A 19,790-nucleotide genomic window follows, 5' to 3' on the forward strand; every position below is an offset into this window, starting at 1 on the left:
CAACTTTACCAATTCCATATTCAGCATACATCAGCAGCAAAAAGGCCAGGGCTATAAGAACTTAGTGCTACTGCCGAAGAGGCCTGTAATCTGAAATGAATCATGCATGTACTCTTCCTTCCCTCAGGAGAGGTATTTCTCAGATTACTGTTTGCTTTGCTTCAAAATCTTCCACAGGGCTCCTACAACACAAATTCAGAGAAATGAGAAACCTGACATGATTTCTGTGATACTGCCCTTCTTTTTGGGGTGTTTGCCACTTCCCTGCATAGTAAAGTGATCTCTGCAGAGAATATTTGTCCTTAGGGTTCATAAAAATAGTCTGGAAGATCAAAATATTTTGAAAAAAAATCACAAAGTATCACATATCTTTGAGAAAATCTTGACACACCCATTTCAAATATCACAATTTGGATGTTACGAAATGCTATCAGAACAGCAGGTCTATTTTTCAACATCAAAGTAGAAGCATCTCCAACAAAATGAACTTAAACATGTTGTTTGCCAGCTGTCCTTGGTTTTGTGAAAAATAATTTTTTAAAAAGAGAAAAACAAGTTACTGCGTTTCTCTAATGCTCGTTTTTTCTTTGCAAGCAAGATACCTTACTGGAAGATGAGGCTGATCTCCAGTGAAGAGGAATGTTTTATTATAGCATTCCCCATTAAAAATATTTTTTTTCAATTCATTTTTTCAATTGTTCAAAAAAGACTACCACTATTGGACTCCACAGGCAGTGGTATGACTTGAGAAGAAGTTGATGTTGCCGTCAGTAGTTTCTATTAATATGCTTCCTTATGCTTTTCCAAGTACTGAAAACAGCTGTTTGGTGTTCTGTGGTAAGTTGGTTAATGAGTAGAGAAGAGATGCTAATTTACAAGATATAAAAAAAAAAACAACCTTGTAGCAGTCTCTTAAACTATTGCTCAGTACCTCACTAGTAGACAGCAGCAAATACTTAGTATCTTGACCATGGGCTATGATGTCATTTTTAAACTGCACACTTTCTTTGTGCAATGGATTTAAAGTCTTATTCTCCAGTTCTGCTGGTGAATGGTAGACTTAAAGCCTTATTCTTCAGTTTCCTGGTAAGCTCAAGGCCTAGAAGAGCAGAGGTATCTTCTGTGCTATCTATATTCTGAGGACAATCTGCATTATCTGTTGTCCAATGAAGCTGGCATGGACCTGAATGCCAGCTGGGAATATTTTGTCTGTCTGTGCAGAACTCACTTGCACCTCTGTCTGTGAGCATGTATGAACATGCATCAAGCCTGCTTTTGCGCAAGGGCTATATGTTGCAGGGGATGCATCAACACCATGTCATCAAACAAGTGACAAGTTAGCAGGGTGACTTATTGTATTGATTTTCACAGTGAATGAGAAGTAACTCAAATTAATAGCATTAATAAGATTTTTGCATACAGAGGACTGTCCGTTTTGAGTAATGAACTTAATTGCCATTTGGAGTTTGGAGAGAACTCTGTGGTCAATTTGTTATATCGTCCTAGATTTCTGGAAAATGAGATCAGATTTTCTGCTAGTATAATGCAGGAAGAAAGCAGTAAAGGAAAAGCAAAGTATTTTTGTGGTCAGAACAGAATGTAGGGCGTTTCTTCCTGATACTTAAGGAAAATGTTAAAAGCATTAAAATAAAAGACTACTTGCTTAAGCTTATTGTCTCTTCCGCAAGTATGATCTAGCAATCCTCAAATGTCTATTACCATTTTTTTAAATAGGGAGATTTGCAGATGCAAGGATTGTGGGATGAGTGGAATGAAGCTTCCCAAAGTGGATGATTAGTAGCCTACCCTGAACTGTGGTGAGCAGTAGCCAAGACTATTTGTCATGACTTGGTGAAAGGATGTAAAGCCAGGTTTTGCCTCCTGCCATGTTTTCTGTTTTCCATCTCAAGAACTTCAACCTAAGAAAAGGACTTTCCTTTTTATCCTTGTAAGATTTCTGGTTTTCATTGTTGTTGGTGTTTGTTTGTTTGTTTGTTTTCCACAATCATTTTCCAGTACACCAAACTACATATTCACCTGTCTTTTTCTGGAAGTGAAGTGTGGCAAATTGCTATTCCCCCAAGCCAGTTTTCCTCCAGAACAAAAGGTGATCTTTGTTCCCATTCAGCGTTGTTGGCAGGGGGTTCATTTCTTCCAGATGCTGACATTTTTAGAGACAGGTATCTAATGCCAGATATTTGGAACTTTGATGTTGTGACTTGCCAACTGGCCCATAAAAGTGTCCCACTGCAGATGGTTAATGAGACCCAGTAAAAGATAAGACAAGAATTTTTTTGTTTTATTTCATTTTTTTTTTTTCTGAGAAAGGTTAGGAAGTTGGAGGTGACTTCCCCATATAATGCACCCTGCATGTTGATAGAGATAACTGAGAAGGTAACTGAAGGAGTTAGTGTTTCCCCTTTCTACAGTACCAGCTCAATATTTGCCAAGTTGGTTTTACCCTGTTAAAAATGGGAGAAGCTCCAAATGTTTGATGAATTTGGAATGAACCTTTTATGTCCTTCAAGGGATTTGATTTTAGTGTGAAGAACTGTATGGGGATCTTGAAGTCATGTTATGTTTAGTTATTCTTGTGTCAACATCATCCATGCTTATTCTATTGTTTTGACCAGCGTGATAGTTTTGTGTAAAATTCAGATTTGCAGACTGAACATCATTTTGTGTTAATGCTATTAGAGAATTTGAATGGATAAAAGGATGGAACAAAGATTTATTTTTCTTCCTTGTTCATACCTGGTGTTTACATGCTCTGGAGCCACCTGAATTTTTAAAGTCAAGACTATTAGATATTAAAGAATTCATTAACCGGACGACAATAACTATCAATTCAGTTGGGCTGTATCTGTTCCAGTTTTTCTCTCTCTTCAAAATTACAGATATCTTGTTTCTGCATTGTAAGGCTGCCTTCAGCTGGCTGTGACTCAGATGCAGGTCTTCCAGATGTCAGTGCAGGATACTGTGATGAGATAGGCTTTACATCCTCCAAAGTTTAATCACGGAAAATGAAGATAGTATCTTGTTTTGGCAATGTACCATGGGCTCTGATTTATTACATCTTACTTGCTGGACCATGGAAGAAAATGACTGTGTAAAAAAGAAAGGTGTTTCTTTTCTGCTAGCAAAATTGATGTGGAAAAAAAAAATAAGAACAACACTGAATATATGTGACTAGCATAAAAAAACAAGGGTTAAATGACTTATAATGATGCGTCATGATGAGAGATAATTGAAGGAATAATTCCCATATAATTTCTTTTCTGTTTCCATGTCATTTTTATGTGGACACCATCCATCCAAGTTCAGAAGCCCTCAATTTACTGTCAACAAATTGTTTTTAGCAACAGTGGAAATAACCAAAAAGGAGTAATATGAACTCTTTCCCCTTTAGGTAGCACAGGAAAGTGTGACTCTTACTTTGCTTGTGATCCAGTACAGCGTTTCTTAAACTCTCAGGGATATGTTCACTTCAGCACCTTAAATACGCATCGTGAAGGATAAGAGGCATGTTAAATGGAATGTAGTAAAATCACTGTCAAATGAATTGGCAGTGTTAGTGTGTGAGTGCATGTGTTTAAAACGGTTAGGTATAAATAATTAAATAGAGGTGGCAGTCATACAAAAAGCTATCACATCACTCTGTTATTCTGTAGAGTAATAGACCAGGTCTGGTGGCAGAGGCACTGCTCAGTTTTAAACAAGGAATTCAGCCTTCCAGGCAGATTGAATTCTCACAGCACTTGGAATGGAGTTCCCCAGTTTTGCTGGTACTTTTGCATTTGTCTTACGTTCCCCAAACCCAAGAAACAAACAACTGCCCCCCCTCTTTGTGACATGGTGGAGTTAAGAAGAGATTTGGTTTGGTTTATCTGTGCTTTCAGCTTGGCTCAAGTAAACTCATTAGAGACTGATCACTAGAAGTATTCTGCAGTTACTCAGCATCTCTAAAAGCCAGTCTTGCAGTAAATTGTGTTTTAGATCTTTCAGGGTGCTCTGTTCAGCTAAACCACACAGAAATCAGATGCCGTGTTTGAATTCCAAGTGCAAATGTCCAGTGGGAAAGGTACAAGAAATATTCCTCAGTACTCAAGCTTGTTCCCTTTTTTTTTTTTTTCCCAACAAGTACCAGATAGCTGATGGGTGACAGAAAGGTTTTATCAGTAATTGTTATATTTACCTGGCTTATGTGTTTATTAGTGTTTTGTTCCCCCTGTTGATGAATCCTTTATAACCAATCATGTTGTTTGTAATGTGTATGTGTTACTATAAACATGTATCTTGTGCACAGTGTTCATGTTGTTTTCTCCAGAAGCATTATGACCTTCCAGCACACCCTGCGTGCTTCTACCACAGATGTTTGAAGAGGTGGAGCTGGCATCTTGATATTAGGCATCCTGTTGCATGCTGTACAAATTGAAGGTGCTACAAACCAAACTGTGGATGATAGTTATTTTGTGGGAGAGAATCCAAGACTATAGTTTATAAGACAAACCAAAGCATAAAGGGTGTGCTTTTGCTTTTATCCCGGTACAAGTATTTACCCCAACTTCTGCAAAAGCAGCATAAGGAAGAAATTGTCTTGGTGAATCTGTGCAACAAAGTGTAGATGTAATAGTGACATGGCTGGTGTGCCCCTGCTACCTTTAATCCCAGTAGCACAGTTGATGCATGCTCTGAAGAAGCAATGGTGTGGGCTAGCGACAGGATATGTACACAAGGCTGCTGTGCTGTTATATACTGTGTGTTAGCTTGTGATGAAGTCGCTGCTGCTTGCTTTCTGCTGCTGCTATGGTTACCTGTCTTAGCCACATAAATGCTGTTATGAGTGTGTCTGCTGTGGGACCTTGCACTTTAATTTTGCTGATGTCCCATCATTAACATCTCAGACTGAACATATAGTGAGTAGATGAAAGTTTTTTAAAAAAAAAAAAAAAAAAAAAAAAAAAGATTGCTTACTTTAACATTCTTTAGTGGTGTAAAACATCCATGAATAATGCTGCACAGAAGGGGATATTGTCTTTTAAACAACTGGTTTCTTGGACTGTTTGCTCTTTCCTTCTTTCTGTACACTGAATGAGAGAGGCTCTGCATACCGCAAAATTGAGCTTCCCTGGATGTACAAATATGACCATAAGTGGGAACAGGTTGAGGTGGCCTTAAGGTTCACTGAATAGTCATTTCCGTGCATTCATTGTTTGTGGAAGCATGTGTAGGGAGCATGAAGTCAGAACAGCCCAATAGTGATGTGCTCCCTTCAGCCTTTATGCTGTGGAAGGGGGAGAGAGAGGATGTGGATGTAGTGTTTTGAGTGTAACTGTATTGCAACAGGCCAAATGAGTATTTGGAATTTATGCTGCAGAATTTTGGTTTTGTGAGACCGGTGCCATTGTGTTCCTTTATTTTCTGTGTAAGATTTAAAAAGTAAGAACTGTTATGTTCAAAGAAAGCATAAAGTACTGTCATGATAAGACACGCCCAACTCCTTGCTTTTAGGTGTAGTTCTGTAATATCTTCTATTTGCAAATGCTGGTAATTTACAGGAACGGTAAATAAGTAGATAAATAATATTTATAGGTGTTCCTGCTCCAAAGAACTAAAATTAAGTGAATCCAAGTATTTAAATAATTGCATTATTGTATTGCATTGCTGCAGTTCCTTGATTTCAGTGGTGCAGGCAGTAATATAGCCAACTAACCTTTAATAAAAGTGTTTGATTGAACAGCACCATCTTGGATGTAGTCCACCAGAATAAAATCCATATGGGGCTCTACCATCTCATTAAACACATTGTAAATGTATTTTGACAAGAATGATTGAAGCCAACAACCTCTGGACAGCCAGTGTGTCCAAGAGTAATATATCTCCTGGATTGATAGTTTCAGATAATCCTCTAATCCAAGTGATTGCTAATATGTTGTAGACTATTTAGCTTTGTGTGGTCTAGGATGACACGCTGCTGGAGAGCTCAGAGTGAATTAAAAATAATAATAAAGGATGGCGGATGAATAAATTAAATTAACTCCATCTGTCTAGGGCCCAGGCTGGTCTGCTTCCTGGCCTCTGCCTTGCACCAGGAGGGCAGAGAGGGGTGGAGAGTCACCACTTGGGCTCACAAATGAGAGTTCAGAGAAACAAAGAAAAATTAGTTTCTCTCTCTTTTTTTTTTTTTTTTTCCCTTTCCTACCTCTGTTCTTTATTGTTCTGAGAATGGAGAGACTTCTCCTCCTCCACCTCCAAGAATTAAAATATTTTTTTTTGTTTTTCTCTTCTCTTACAGATCAATTTTGTAGCCTGTCAACTGTTTGCCCTTTTGGCTGCCTTTTGGTTTCGTATTTACTTGGGTCCCAGTCATGCCAGCTCTGCTGTTCGCCATGCATTTGCCACCCTCTTTGGAATATACTTTGCTGTCTTCTGCTTTGGGTGGTGAGTATTTAATCACCAAGTAGACAAGGCTTGTGTGAAAATATTTTTAAACTCCATATCAGCTTTTCTGGATATTTTTTTTATTAGTCTTAAGACACTTTCTATTTCACAATCCTTTAAAATTAAAAAAAAAAAAGGGGGGGGGAGGGATGGGGGAGGTGGTGGAAATTCCTACCAGCATAACCACCCCAAGCCCTCAGAGTAAAATGAGCCATGAAAACATTTGTGAGTGAGGTATTTAATCGGTGATGTATTTGTTCTGGCAGTTAAAGCCATAGTAGTATGCTGTGAAGATAGCTTGTTTGGGAAAGATGCATCCAGTTTGAAAGTACACTTTGAGCTAGGCAGCTTTTTCTCTGAATCAAACACACTGACATCTTGTCAATAAGTGTTAATTTTTATTGGATATTCAGGCTATAAAAATGCCATTGTGATAATCCATGATTACTGCATCAACACACATTTATGTCATTCACATGAGAAAATATTCCCTCGCTCTGAACTGCCAACCCCTGAAGGTCACAAAGAAATCACCTAAATATTCACTTTGTTGTCTTCAAGGTATTCCATTCATCTTTTTGTCCTGGTGATGATGAACTATGGCATTATGAATACGGCGAGTATTCCCAACATCCACAGGTGAGCGTTTGTGGCCACAAGACTGGAGCTGCTCCTCTGGGCTTCTCTCCTTTCATCGAGAAGCATGAGCTTTTTTTCCAGTACCACTTTATCTTATTTCCTTACTTTCTTTCCCAGTTACTTGTAGGGGCTTTGTCCTTTTAGTTACAGAAGCAGCTGTAATTCCAGTTTGTGATTTTTGCCTTGATATATTGCATTTCCCTATGAAATTGCTGGCCCCAAAAGTAGTCTTTTGCAGGCTTAGCATTTTATGCCCAATCCCGTGGTTTCTTGAACATAATGAAGTCATTTTCTCCTTGGTATTGTGTCCTTGAGGATTGCTTTAAATAATCATTTTTAATGGGTTTTCCCCCTCGCTGCTTGACCTTTAAGTATTTTCCACTTATTCTTGAGTTAGGTAGTTCAGTTAGGGTCATTGTGGCAGCTTAACTTAGTGATCTGTGAAATAAGTCTTGTATTAGCTGCTGGGCTTGGAGCTTGAAAAAGTAGAAAGTTCCACATGCGTTATTACTTTGAAGCAGAAGCTTACAGCAGCATCATGAGAAGTTCTCGACTATGGGATCTTTCCTTTCCCTGCACAGATGTCTTGGAGGAAGACACATAAGCCACATAAAGGGCTCTATCAAGTGAGTGCCTTCCCAGCTGAAAGACAGAAAGCACTCTTATGAAAATGAAAACTATGTGGAAGTTACGTGTGCTTCTTTCACTGAATAAGAGGAAATTCTTGTGAAGGAACTCCTCTGCTCAGTCATTTAGCCTTCTCATGTGGGTGCCATACTCTTATAGCAAGCAAGAATTTTAAAAATTGTGTAGGCAGAGTTATTTGCTTCCCATCAATTTGCATAATTGGGAAATTTTATTTGTAAAACTGCTACTTTATAGCAGGCTAGAGGGATGAGCTGGCAGTTCTTCCCACTACTTTACTTTTGTGCTGGCATCCCTAAGAGTACGTGGTTCACTCTGTGGTTTGGTTTGGGTGTGTTACAGGTGGTTTCTCTCTGTGGCTCTTTCTGCAGCTGCTGATTAATTCAGCATGCTGAATTCACATCAGTCTGAACTGGGGATCCGAAACTCTTTCTTCACTTGTCTTCAGGGTCATGGCTGTCTGAGGATCTAATGCTCAGATCTCCCCTTCTTCTTTACCACTTCTTGAGGCAACCCCTCTCTGATATCCAAATGGGAAGCATAATTTATGATTTGTCGAGGACTGCTTAGAAATGTGAATGATAAGCAACAGGCCTGTCTTACAGCAGTTACTAGCATTTTGCACTAGCACAATAATGTTAATGAAGAAGGTTTATTTTATTTATTTATTTATTTTTTCCCCCAGCCCATCACAGAGTATGAAGGCAAAGCCCAGAAGTCCAGAGATAATTAATATATTTTTTCAAAGTAATTGGACAATGTTTGTGACAGAAATGCCATCCAGAGGCCAGAAGGAAAAGTTGTTAAAAATGTGTATTATTTGTCTTCCAGTCATTATCCCTGCCCATCTCTTGAAGAAATGCAGGAGTAACTCGTAACTGTGAGAGAGATGAACTGTAGGAACCAAGACTACGCAGGGAATCATCTAATGCTTGTATCTTCCTAGACAAGTTGGAGTGGTAGTAGGAAATTGTCATGGTTTCATCAGGAAACCCCCTCACTCTTGCTGTTCAGCCACTTAGTCACAATGGGAAAAACACCTATACATAGGAATAGAAACTAAGCCAGTTTGCATAATGTCATCTACTACAGCAAGATAGTCATGTGTGTACTTGAGTAAATGTGAAATAGCAATTCAACATGCTGAAAAACCTTAGGAGGGCTGGGAAGATTGGGTTAGGTCTTTTCTACTGTATTTCACTATACTTGAAGCACATACACATTACTAATTTTAACAAAATAACTGTATTCAAGTGGCTTGAGAAACTTGAAAAAATCAAGTGTAACAGCTGGACCCGTGCATGCAGAAGGCCTCTGAGAATGCTGGGATCTGTGTAGTGGGAGTCCAAGAGTTGCTCTCACCCCCTCTTCTCTCCCCAAATACAAGTGGGAGTGAACAAAAAAAATAAAGCAACAACATAGTTTAACCTGCATGCACCTTCCCATGGTTATTTTCAGCTGGTATGGTCTCGTGTGAGGCTGCCAGCTTTCAAGACCTATAAACTGACAAATTAATATAGCATCAGAAACACTCCCAGCTGCAGCAGCAACTCTGTGTGTCTCTTTCTGCACACCCCCATTTCAATCTAGGTGCTTTACATTTATGCACTGAGGCTTATTTTAGACACTTCATCCCATCTATCACAGTTATGTATCTTGGCTGGGTGACTTGCCATTCTCAGTCGATGAGAGGGAGCCCGAGGACCTCACTGGACTGGATGTCTGACTGAGATAAAGTAAGATAGATTCTGCTCTGAATCGCCTGAAGAAGCTGTCATGTCCCCTCAGCCTGCCTTTCATCCTGCTGTTTGCTACGACCACGTGCACTGCAGGTTGTCTTGTGATCCTTGGCTTCAAACACATCACTGTCACTCGCACTACAGTTTATTAGTCCCCAGGGAGGAAAAAAAAAAACTAATTTCTTTTAAAGCCAGCCATAATTTGAGAAAGGCCTGGCTCATTTTCAGTCATCTGCCGACTGTGGTTCTTGTTTGATTTCATCCTTAGTTCCCTGCTCTGCCCCATCCTATTCTGTGTCTGGTGGGGGAGGATACTGCCTGTGGCTAGGCTCTGCTGGGTGTGCAGGATGGGCAGTCTCTTTCCTCTGTAGGTCTTTGTGTCTTCTTCTTTTGCTAGCCTCTCCTGATGCAGGGAACTCCAGCAGGCCTGGTCATGGCCAATCTCAAGTCCATGGGATATAAGCCTTTCATTCTGGTGTCCCAGCTCACCATTGCACTGTCTGGTTTGCTTCATTTGCCAGTCTTGTTTCCAGATATCCACCTGCTTCTCACCTTCCTGGTGTCCTCTCTCTTGCTTGGGTAAACAGAGGGAGAAGTTAGTTGTGAGAAGTGCAACACCTGGCCCACCTGGGTGCTGCAATGCTTCCAGACCTCAGACCACGCAAGTCATATGGTAGACAGTGTCATGCTGCTCTCCTGCCCGCCAATTTTGGGGTCATCTTGGAAAATGGAGAGTGAATTTGTCAAACTCCACGTAAGGAATGCTTCTTCTGGAAAGTGGCATAATTTGGTATTTAGAACTGAAAAGATTAGGCTATGCATCATTATCTGCCTTTACACAGAATCAGAAGAGAGAAAATATCTTAAACTTGAAATAATATAGTTTTTCGTAGGTCAGTAAGAGTTGTATGTGTAAATAAAGGGCATGTACAGATAAAAAAGGCAATGGATAACTTCAACACATGCAACATCATCTGGTTTCAATACATCAAATATATGAGTGAGACAAATTTCAAAATAGCATGCTAGAGGGGGAGCTCTAAAATTGGAATGCCCAACTTGAAGTGATCATATATATATATATATTTTTTTTTTTAATTTATTTTTTTCCTACCCACAGTGTGAGGAGGCATCTCTGTAATTTTTCAGCTGGGTTGAAATCCTTAGAAATCCTCTTGTAAATTTTGTGAGATCTTGAATTATAGACTGGGACTTGTAAACAACATAATTTGCAAAAACGAAGCCACACTCCTAAACAAGCCCAAGCCCAGTCTGAGTGATTCCTTTTCTTGTTGGTACTTGTGTCGGTAACTATGTGTTCTGTATGTTATGTTTTTAGGTACTCCTTTGTCGTAGCTATGGGATACCTCACGTTGTGCCACATAAGCCGAATATACATATTCCACTATGGTATTCTCACTACAGATTTTTCCGGGTGAGTGAGTCTGCAGGCTGGGTCCTGCATCAATTAATATTAGATGAATTTAGCACATTTTATGAATAATATTGATGTTATCTGGGGAGCGCCCACAATTCTGTTTGGCTTACGCTTTCTCTAAGACCTTTTTAAAGGAGGAAGGAACAAACACTGTGTTTTTTTTTAGTGACTCATTGCTTCTGCTGTTTCCCTGCTAGGTGCTACCTGGTTAGGAAGGTAGGTGGTGGTTCCCCCTCTAGCAGCCTGCGAGGACAGCTCTGCACAGTCTCTTGCAGGTGCTGGAGGAGCGAGCCAGTGAGGCTGGTGCTCTGGGTCCCTGGTGCTCAGTCCTGAGAGGTGGCGTGGGCTGGGGTGGGCTTCCCTCCTCCCACTTTTGTGGGCATGGCCATTGGCTTGGAGCTGTCCTTTCCCCTGTTCCCATTTATCCACATCTGGGAAGGAGGCCAGGGGTGGCATTGGGAGGGTGTTTCCCACCCCAGGGGCTCTAGCTGCTGGGAAGGGAGGCTTGGGGGGCGACTGGCTGGAGGAGCTGGGTAAGCAGAGAAGAGATCAGCTGTCCATCTTTGTGCCCGTGGTATGGATTCTGTCCTTGGAGCAGGCTGTGGCTGCTGTTAAACAGCACAGCTTCTCAATATGCCATGCATTTCTGTGGAACGGTGATGTTTATATGAACTGTTGGCTCTCTGTTTGATTTCCCTGACGCCGTAGAGGATGCTTTGCAAAAATATAGGCAGCTAATGTTGTATATTTATTTTATGAGAGGAAGGCATATTTTCTGCATGAATTAAAAACTGTGCTAATCCATATTCCACTTGTTTAATTGAATGTCTGAGTACAGAGTAATTTTTAACATACCATGAAAAATCTCTGTAAACTGTCACAGTAAGTTATAGATGACTCTTCCAAGTCTCTGTTGTCTTACAGGCATAGAGTAGGAAACTACTGTGTGTGCATGTGTCTCTGTGTGAGGTGGTGCTGGGTTTAACTGTTTAATTACATTTCTGGAAAAAAAATATGTCATTTTGGTACTCTTGAACTTTTTTTTAGAGGATGGGGTAGGAAACAGAACTCACACATTTAGAGAAATTTAGTTCTCTAATTTTTCTGTGGTTCTTGTAATACACAAAAGCATGTCCTGAATGAGTGTGGCATACCAAGAAGCCTATAAATGGGACTGGAATGTTATAGCTCTGTGTGTGTATGAGACAGAGAAAGCAATGTGAGAGAGCATGCTTTTCTGAATAGCATGTTCAGAAATGCACTGTGAGGCATGTTAGCTGTCTCTTTCTGAAGACATTTAGTAAGGATCCAGCTGAGACTGGGGATGGCAGAAGAGGAATGGTAGTTGTTTTTATAAACTAGGTAGCATTTTCTTCCCTCATGGTGAAAAGGGAGCTACTCATCTAATGATGACCTTTCAGATAACAGTAGTGAAAGAATAATACCCGAACTTTTACTATTTGTTTTAGTCCTGATCCTTAAGATACAAACCAATTCTTAAACCAATCAAATACAAAACTGCCAAATAGGAAACAACTGGCAACTGTAGTACAGATGGCAACTACATCTTCATGTAACATTTTGAAAACAAAGAATGAAAATGAAATATTGTAGTGGTATTAATAAAAACTTGCCATCTAAAGTGCTCAAACTGAGATCAGCCCCATAAATCTCTTCCAACCTGTTTTCCTGAGTTGTGAACAATACATGCCCTCTGAAGCTTTGTGCACATGCCTAGAGATGTTATGACTGAAAGAGAGAAAATATTCTCCTTGACCACAGTTTTGCCATGTATGAGCAGAATTTGAACCTCTTCTTCCCCATTCTTGCATGTTTGATGGTTCCACATATATTGTGTGCAACAGTTGGGAAGCATTCAAACAGGCTTCTGGCTGGATGATCTTAAAAATCTCTGTCAGAACTTGAGAAACTACTAAAACAGAATCCATGTAGCAATGCCAATCTCCCTTCAGCCTCCCAGCCTTTTGTTTGAACATAATGGGGGAAACAATAAAGAAGCACACCCCTGGATTTAGGGGAATTGTTAAGAATGAACAAAAAGCCTGTCATCTGCTAATTTGAATTTGAGCTCTCAGTATCCCTTAAGTCTCTGGTGATACCTGATTACAAGGAAGAAGTTTTAATCCACATCAGATAGGCACGTAACCTATTCTAGTGTCATCAGCTTTCTAGTGTTGATTCCTTGAGGTGACAAGCCAGATGTTAAGTGGATGTTTCTCAATGTCAGTGCTGCAAGTTGGTATACCTTGTTTGCTCTTGCGACCTGCTTTGTGCACTTAACAGTTTGCATGCATAACCCTTTCTATGTGTGTTTCAAAATATATGTTTTTGGTCCCTTAGTAATTGTTGGTTGTTCTTTTTGTTTGGTCTTCCCCTTTCCTTTCTGTGAACACAGCTTGTAAAATGTGAGTAGAGATGGACAGAGAACAAGGTGTAACTTTTGAGTCATATCTTAAGTAAAGGAAAATGAAAGATCAAGCTGTGACTCATCACTTCAAGTTTAAGGAGTAAGGGAACTTGTTCTCTACTGGTGACTAGTTAATTCTTCTAAGTCCAGCAAAGGGTAGGTCCTGACTCCCACAATCAAAATGATGCTCAAGCTTCTTGCAGCAACTTCTTAAATTAAGAGTTTTCATGTATTGCATTGTACTTAGATGAAAAGTCCTCTTCTATAAACTACATGACAGGTTTTAATGAAGACAAAATCCAGCTTGCTATCCTTTAATTTTGATTATATATAAATACATATTTAAATTTAATCAAAGTTCTTTCATTTATCTTATTTCACAAAAATGTTTTGACACAACCTAGGAAATTTCTCCTGACATCTTTCTCAAAGAAAACCCAATTTCTTTTTTTCAGCACTAATTGTAAGATATGTGAATGCTGTGCTTCCCCCCTTAACTCATAATCAGTCTTTGAGAGAAACATGCATATTTTATTTTGCTTGGTTTGCATGGCATTTATACATTGTACCAAGGAAAACTAAATCCTAACTCTTTCTCTCTTTTTCTCTTTCTTATTTCTTCTTTATGCTAAGAGGATTATGCTGGTAAGTTGCCTGGTTTCTATACAATGTTATAAAAATGGTAATACTAACATACATTTTTGTTCATTGTGTCAGGCTTAGACTGAGTATAGTAATACTCTGGCTTTAGGGAGAAATAAGTTTAAAATAAAATCAAGGGATTTTGGATGGGATTTCTGAGAACTAGTAATAGATATGGCTTCAATCTAGCAAGCTACATGAGCAAATACCATATGCATATGATCATCTGGACAGAATTCAGGGGAACTCCTCATCCATGTGAAGTTTTGTGTCTGCTTTAATCCTTTGCTTGATTAAGACCATAAAGGTTTTTCCTCTTTGAATTCATGCACTGTCTGAGCAAAATTTCATAATATTGCAGCTCCTTCTGTCAGGAAATGGTCAGCCATGCATATGTGAGCTTATTGGTGCCATTCCTTACAGAAAAAAGCTCAGTTTGTGAAAATCACCGTATATACTGGCATTGGTTTCAGCCTGCTGACCGTCTTGGGGACACCAGAGCTTGGATCACCAGGGAGGTGCAAGCAGTTTTCCTCCCTACAGAAACCCCTTACATTCGTGTTATTGTGGACATTGCTCCCAAGAACTAGTGGATATCTTAACCTGTTAGCTATATTCTACGCGCCAAACAGCAGCGTTATTAGCAAACTGATCTGAAAAGGATGGTCATTGAAAGAGCTCTCCAGAAAAGCCATACAACCAGATACTTCAGTAATGAGTGTCGCTTCAGGCAGTGAATTCTTGTGAAGGTTCATGTTTTTCTACTGTTTTTCCCCTCTCAATGGCTTAGTGTCAACCACAAAAGAAAAGAACAAAGGTACAACAGCCAGCTTTTACAAAGGAAATACATTTGCTGATGGAAACAGACATAGAACTACTCTGTTCCCCTAATGCTGCGTTGAACCACAGTGCAGAAATACTATCTGGTCCTGTGAGTTTAGTTGGTTATTTTTATTTTCTTCTCCTTAAAATATATTAAGTGCAGTGTGTTGTTTGCAGTGTTTGTTCCAGAACCTCTGGATCGCTCTGGTGCGCAGCAAGTCTCTAGAGGCAGTATTAGCAGAGCAGGTGCAGGGCAAACAGTGCAAGCTTGGGGCTGGTTTCTGCTGTTAAAACTGCCCTATAAAGGGCTGCTTTTCTTTTTTCTGTGCCTGGTCACTGCTTGGCTATTTTGCCAGGCCTTTGTGCCCTTGACACTACACTGAGATCACTTACCATGGTTGCACAGAAGCCCTGAAGGAGCTGCAACATGGGAACTACCAAGCCAAGATTCAAGCAGTCAGTCGATACCAGAAAGTTCCACATATCTAGTGTGCCCTGGGATGCTTTTCTAGAAGTAAATACTATATTAAGTGAAATATTTCTGTTATGAAGGTGTGAAATACTGTTTGGGATCTTTCACCAAAAAACAACAAGAAGCAAATTGGAAATTGCTTTGGAGGCGTGAGCATGTTCAGTGAAATGTTCTTCCTCTGTGTATGCTTCAGCAGTTCTTCATTTTTCTGTCGAAAGGGGAAGTCTGAGCCTGTTGCTATTGAAGCTGTTGTGGTGTCCCTGGCTTAGTGATCGCTTTGCCAGCACAGTTAATGTCATAGTGGAGTGTGTCTCTGTGAACTCCTCATACTTGTTTCCACGTTAAAGAGACAAACCTGAAATAAATGTTTGCTTTTTTTTTTTCTTCCTGCAATGAGCCCTTTGACTCCACCTACTCTCTTAGTGAAATCAGGTCAGTGGAAACTATTTCTAGCTAGTGTGTGCCAGACTTCTCCATGGGATTACCTAAGGTCAAGCAGAGTCTGCTTGGTAAACGTAAACGTCTTCTCTCATAAGCACTGAAGGTTGCTTGGTGCAGAAGCCTGTCTGTGATATGGGGAGGATCCCCATAGCAGACCACAAACTAATGCAGACATCCTGAGTTTCCCTGGCCTGTGCTGCTGGACAAATTTTGGTGGGACAAGTCATGTTTGAAAATGACATTAACTGAAATGTTTGTTTGGAAGGTTTACTCAGGGGAGCAAAACCTTGTCTTTATTCAGCATCCTCTGTAAACTGTTGCATCTTTATTTTGTTATTTTTCAATGCATTTTAATTCAGGTAGAAACGGAGATTTTTTACTTATTGAAATAAATTATTTCATATTAATAAAAAATTTCATGCTAATAATTTATTTAAAGAAATTCACTAAAAACTTATTTAATGAAATAAATTGTCTTTACTATTTCGTATTAAATGCTTGGGACAGTTTAAAAAATAATTAAAGGTTGTCCAATATGTTTCGTGTGTAGGTGGCGCAATGCAGCTACAACTTATCATGGCGGGGGGTTGTAACTAGATGGTCTTGAAGGTCCCTTCCAACCCAAACCGTTTTGTGATTCTATGCAATGTTCTGTCCTGGGGTAGATCTTTGTGCTTCATCTGTAAATGCAAGTCTAGATTTTCTTTTTTAATTCAATCTAACAGTTTGTCCCAATCCCAATAATCTGCCCATCTCTCTCAGAATTTGGGAGAAAGAAAAGATTATTTGAAGTTTTATAGTTTTGCAAACTCCCTTTCTTATCTGTAGCACTTCTAACTTTTTTTTTTTTTTTCCAGTTGAGTCTAAGGTCTAAAATATTATCATGTTAGAAACACTTGACTATATGTGATATGATATTAGGGCTACTAAGATGATGAGATGGCTGGAGCACCTCTCATATGAGGACAGGCTGAGTGAGTTGGGCCTGTTTAGCCTGGAAAAGAGAGGACTGAGGGGAGACCTTATCAATGTGTATAAATATCTGAGGACAGGGTGTTGAGAGAATGGAGCCAGTCTCTTTCCAATTGTGCCCAGCAACAGAACGAGGCAACGGGCACAAACTGAAGCACAGGAGGTTCCTGCTGAATATGAGAGGGCATGTCTTTACTGTGAGGGTGACAGAGCACTGGAACAGGTTGCCCAGAGAGGTTGTGGAGTCTCCTTCTCTGGAGATATTCAAAACCCTCCTGGATGCCATCCTGAGCAATGTTTTCTAGGTGAGCCTGCTTGGTTAGATGGTCTTCAGAGGTCTCTTCCTACACCACCCATTCTGTGATTTTGTGGTTCTGTGATTCTGTATTTTACATGTTAACATATTAACATTTTACATATTAACTTATTCAGTATATTATTACTATTTAAAATTAGAGGTTACCATAAAGGCTGAACAGAAATGACAATTCATTACGCTGGTATAGCCAAATTTTAATAATCAAAGTTCATGTGCATATTTAGTAAATGATGTTACTTTTTTTTCCCCCTTGAATAAATTTATTTTTCTTGTCTGATTTTTAATATTGATTCAAGACTTGTACTGCCATGCATTACTCTGCAAATATGTAGAAGGGTGTATTTTTTTATTTCATTCTGAAGAAACAAAAGCAAGTTTAGACTTGCTCTGTGTGTGTGTGTGTGTGTGTGTGTGTGTGTGTGATGAGAAGAGATGCATGAGTCTGCTGGGAGGAATAGAACAGGGAGTGGGTGTGCAGAAGGGGTTGTCCCACATCCCAAGAGGGTGTCAGGAGAAGGGAGAGCTCCAGTGCTGCTATTGCCTTCTTGTGCTGTGCCCTCTCCTGCAGCCAAGGCTTGGGCTGCCAGTGACATCGAGTTAATGGGGGAATGGTAGACAGGTGAGGGGGGGAGGAAGATGGTCCCTGTTCACCTGAAACCTTGCTCACCTGTTGTGCGAAACATTTGATGATACCTGATGCTGACCTTGTGAAAGATTTAGTGGGTGTCATCCATTGCTCCCATACAGGAGGTTTCTACCTTCCCAAACAGGGTGTAGAATAGATAGGTAGACCTGCAATGTGAAGGTGGCAGGAGAGAGAACTAAAGATGCTTCAGATGCATTTTGTGGGTTAACCTCCCACCCATGGGTCAGTGGTGTCACATTTGATGACGTGTCTTCTCTGGCCTTCGGGCTTGATGGAAGCAGACTGTATGTCCTTTCTGATAAAAGTGCACGTGAGACTCATCTGTTTTGCTGGGGTACAATGTGCTATGAATTAGACTATGAATTCCTAATATAGATGAAAATGACCTCTCTCTTCTCCGTGTTTAGATGTTGTACAGTGGGGGGCCCAATCTTCTAAGTCAAGTGTCTAAATTTAGGCACTTAAAGGCATACAGTTTTGGCTCTGAGCCTGAGGTTTAAAGTTACCCACTTCGATGTTAGCATAAAGTGCTTGCCGTAAGACACACACTATGAATTGAAGTAATTTTAAACAAGTGTTAGTGTTCAACCATAAAGCTAAAGGGTCAAGCACTGACAAAATAAAAAGCTGTTTATTGCATTAGAACTGCTGGTTCACTGAAAGACTCTGTCTCTCCTAAGGATTAAAAAAAAAAAAAAAAAAAAACAAACAAACAAACGCTTTTTATATAGGCTTAAAGGAGTGGGATTTCTGTATCTTTGAAAGCAAAGTTATAGACTTTGTCTGAACGGGAAAACATACTTTGAGAAATAGGATGTGTAAGGTAATGCTGAAAACAGCTTATAAGGAACTTTTCATAAAATGGAAGGATTAATTGGAATAAAATTTAGAATGACTGTTTCACATTACTGGAGCTGTCTGGAAGATGAAGAAAAGCCATTATTGGATTTGGCCATTCTTTAGCTGTAACCAGTGATCTGGGTAACCAGGTGAGAGATGCTGCACATACCCTTGTGTTACAGTTGTATTCCAGATCTTTGTATACCAAAGCTTGTTCTGGATTTTATGTGCAAGTATTTTTACCAACATTTCAAGTGGAGACTATTGAAACCATAAAAATAGTTTCTGATTAAGAAATTGATTTTGCATGTTCTGTGTCTTTGGGCAGAAAATGCAGGTTACCCACATGAAATTCCATGTGTACTCTTGAAACAGATTAGCCATATTTAATATATAAAAAAAGAGACCTCTTCTGAATAAAAATGTCTTTTTTCCAGTATTCTTGTTTACCATGCTCAACATATTAATTACCTTGAAAATCAGTTTGATTTATCACAGCAGGATAACCAGATTGCAAGCAGTTTATCTTAGCTATTGGGTTTACATTTGATTATAGCAAGTGGGTTGGTTTAGAGAAGGATGGTTTGAAATCTCTTGAAAACCTCTGCAGACAACTAATATTTTAGATACAGAGATCACTGAATGTAATTTTTTTCCCTTACCTTGAGAAATTGATGGGGAAAATCCATTGCTTGAAGTAAGGAAAAGCCTTCAACTTTTGTTGCTTCACTGGATCCCAGAAAATATATTACAGTGTTTAAAATAAATAGTCGTACAGTTTGGAGTGATCATCTACATCTCTTTAAAAAAAATTCCCCATAGCAGTGGAAGTCTATAAATAGCAGGTACACAATCTCCTGTTCTAACTTAAGTGTTGAAGACATCATTAATGTTCAAAGCTGAAACCTCTATATGACTTAGACTGATAATTTAGGACCAAACTGAGAAACAATCTATTGTATTAATCCTCAGAGACAAAATATCTCCTCTGTGGAACTGGTTTTACATGTAATCATCGTAAATTACTCTTTTAAAGTAAATATATATCCTTATCACCCTTTACAACTTCAGGGCTGTAGACAGCAGCATATCTGGGCATCCTATGCTGGTGTCTCCAGCAGCAGAGAGATGGGGAGAGGCAAGGTCAGCAGGTACTCGTCACTCACTTTTCCTGGCATGGAAAATTACTTGGCTCTTCCAAAATTACAAATTTCCTGGCTCTTCCAAATTACAGTTGCTCAATGCCGGATTTGGTGTTTAGGCCTCCTCAGCCCTTGAAAGCTCTATATGGACAGCAATTAGCTGT

At 39.5% G+C, this 19,790-nt stretch overlaps 1 protein-coding gene across 2 annotated transcripts in view; it reads left to right on the forward strand.

The window, feature by feature from the left end:
• The window catches only part of MBOAT1 (membrane bound O-acyltransferase domain containing 1), a 56,738-nt gene that overhangs the window by 14,946 nt on the left and 22,002 nt on the right, over positions 1 to 19,790 (forward strand). The window contains exons 2-5 of one of the 2 annotated variants that reach the window (XM_032182493.1): positions 6,296 to 6,441; positions 7,003 to 7,080; positions 10,804 to 10,899; positions 13,964 to 13,975. In XM_032182493.1, the coding sequence (XP_032038384.1) occupies positions 6,296 to 6,441; positions 7,003 to 7,080; positions 10,804 to 10,899; positions 13,964 to 13,975 (332 nt within the window). The remainder of the gene's footprint in view (positions 1 to 6,295; positions 6,442 to 7,002; positions 7,081 to 10,803; positions 10,900 to 13,963; positions 13,976 to 19,790) is intronic. The other variant, XM_032182494.1, reaches the window with a different exon arrangement.

The sequence above is a fragment of the Aythya fuligula genome, chromosome 2 (genome assembly GCF_009819795.1).
Source record: "Aythya fuligula isolate bAytFul2 chromosome 2, bAytFul2.pri, whole genome shotgun sequence".
In the NCBI taxonomy this organism is placed as follows: Eukaryota; Metazoa; Chordata; class Aves; order Anseriformes; family Anatidae; genus Aythya; species Aythya fuligula.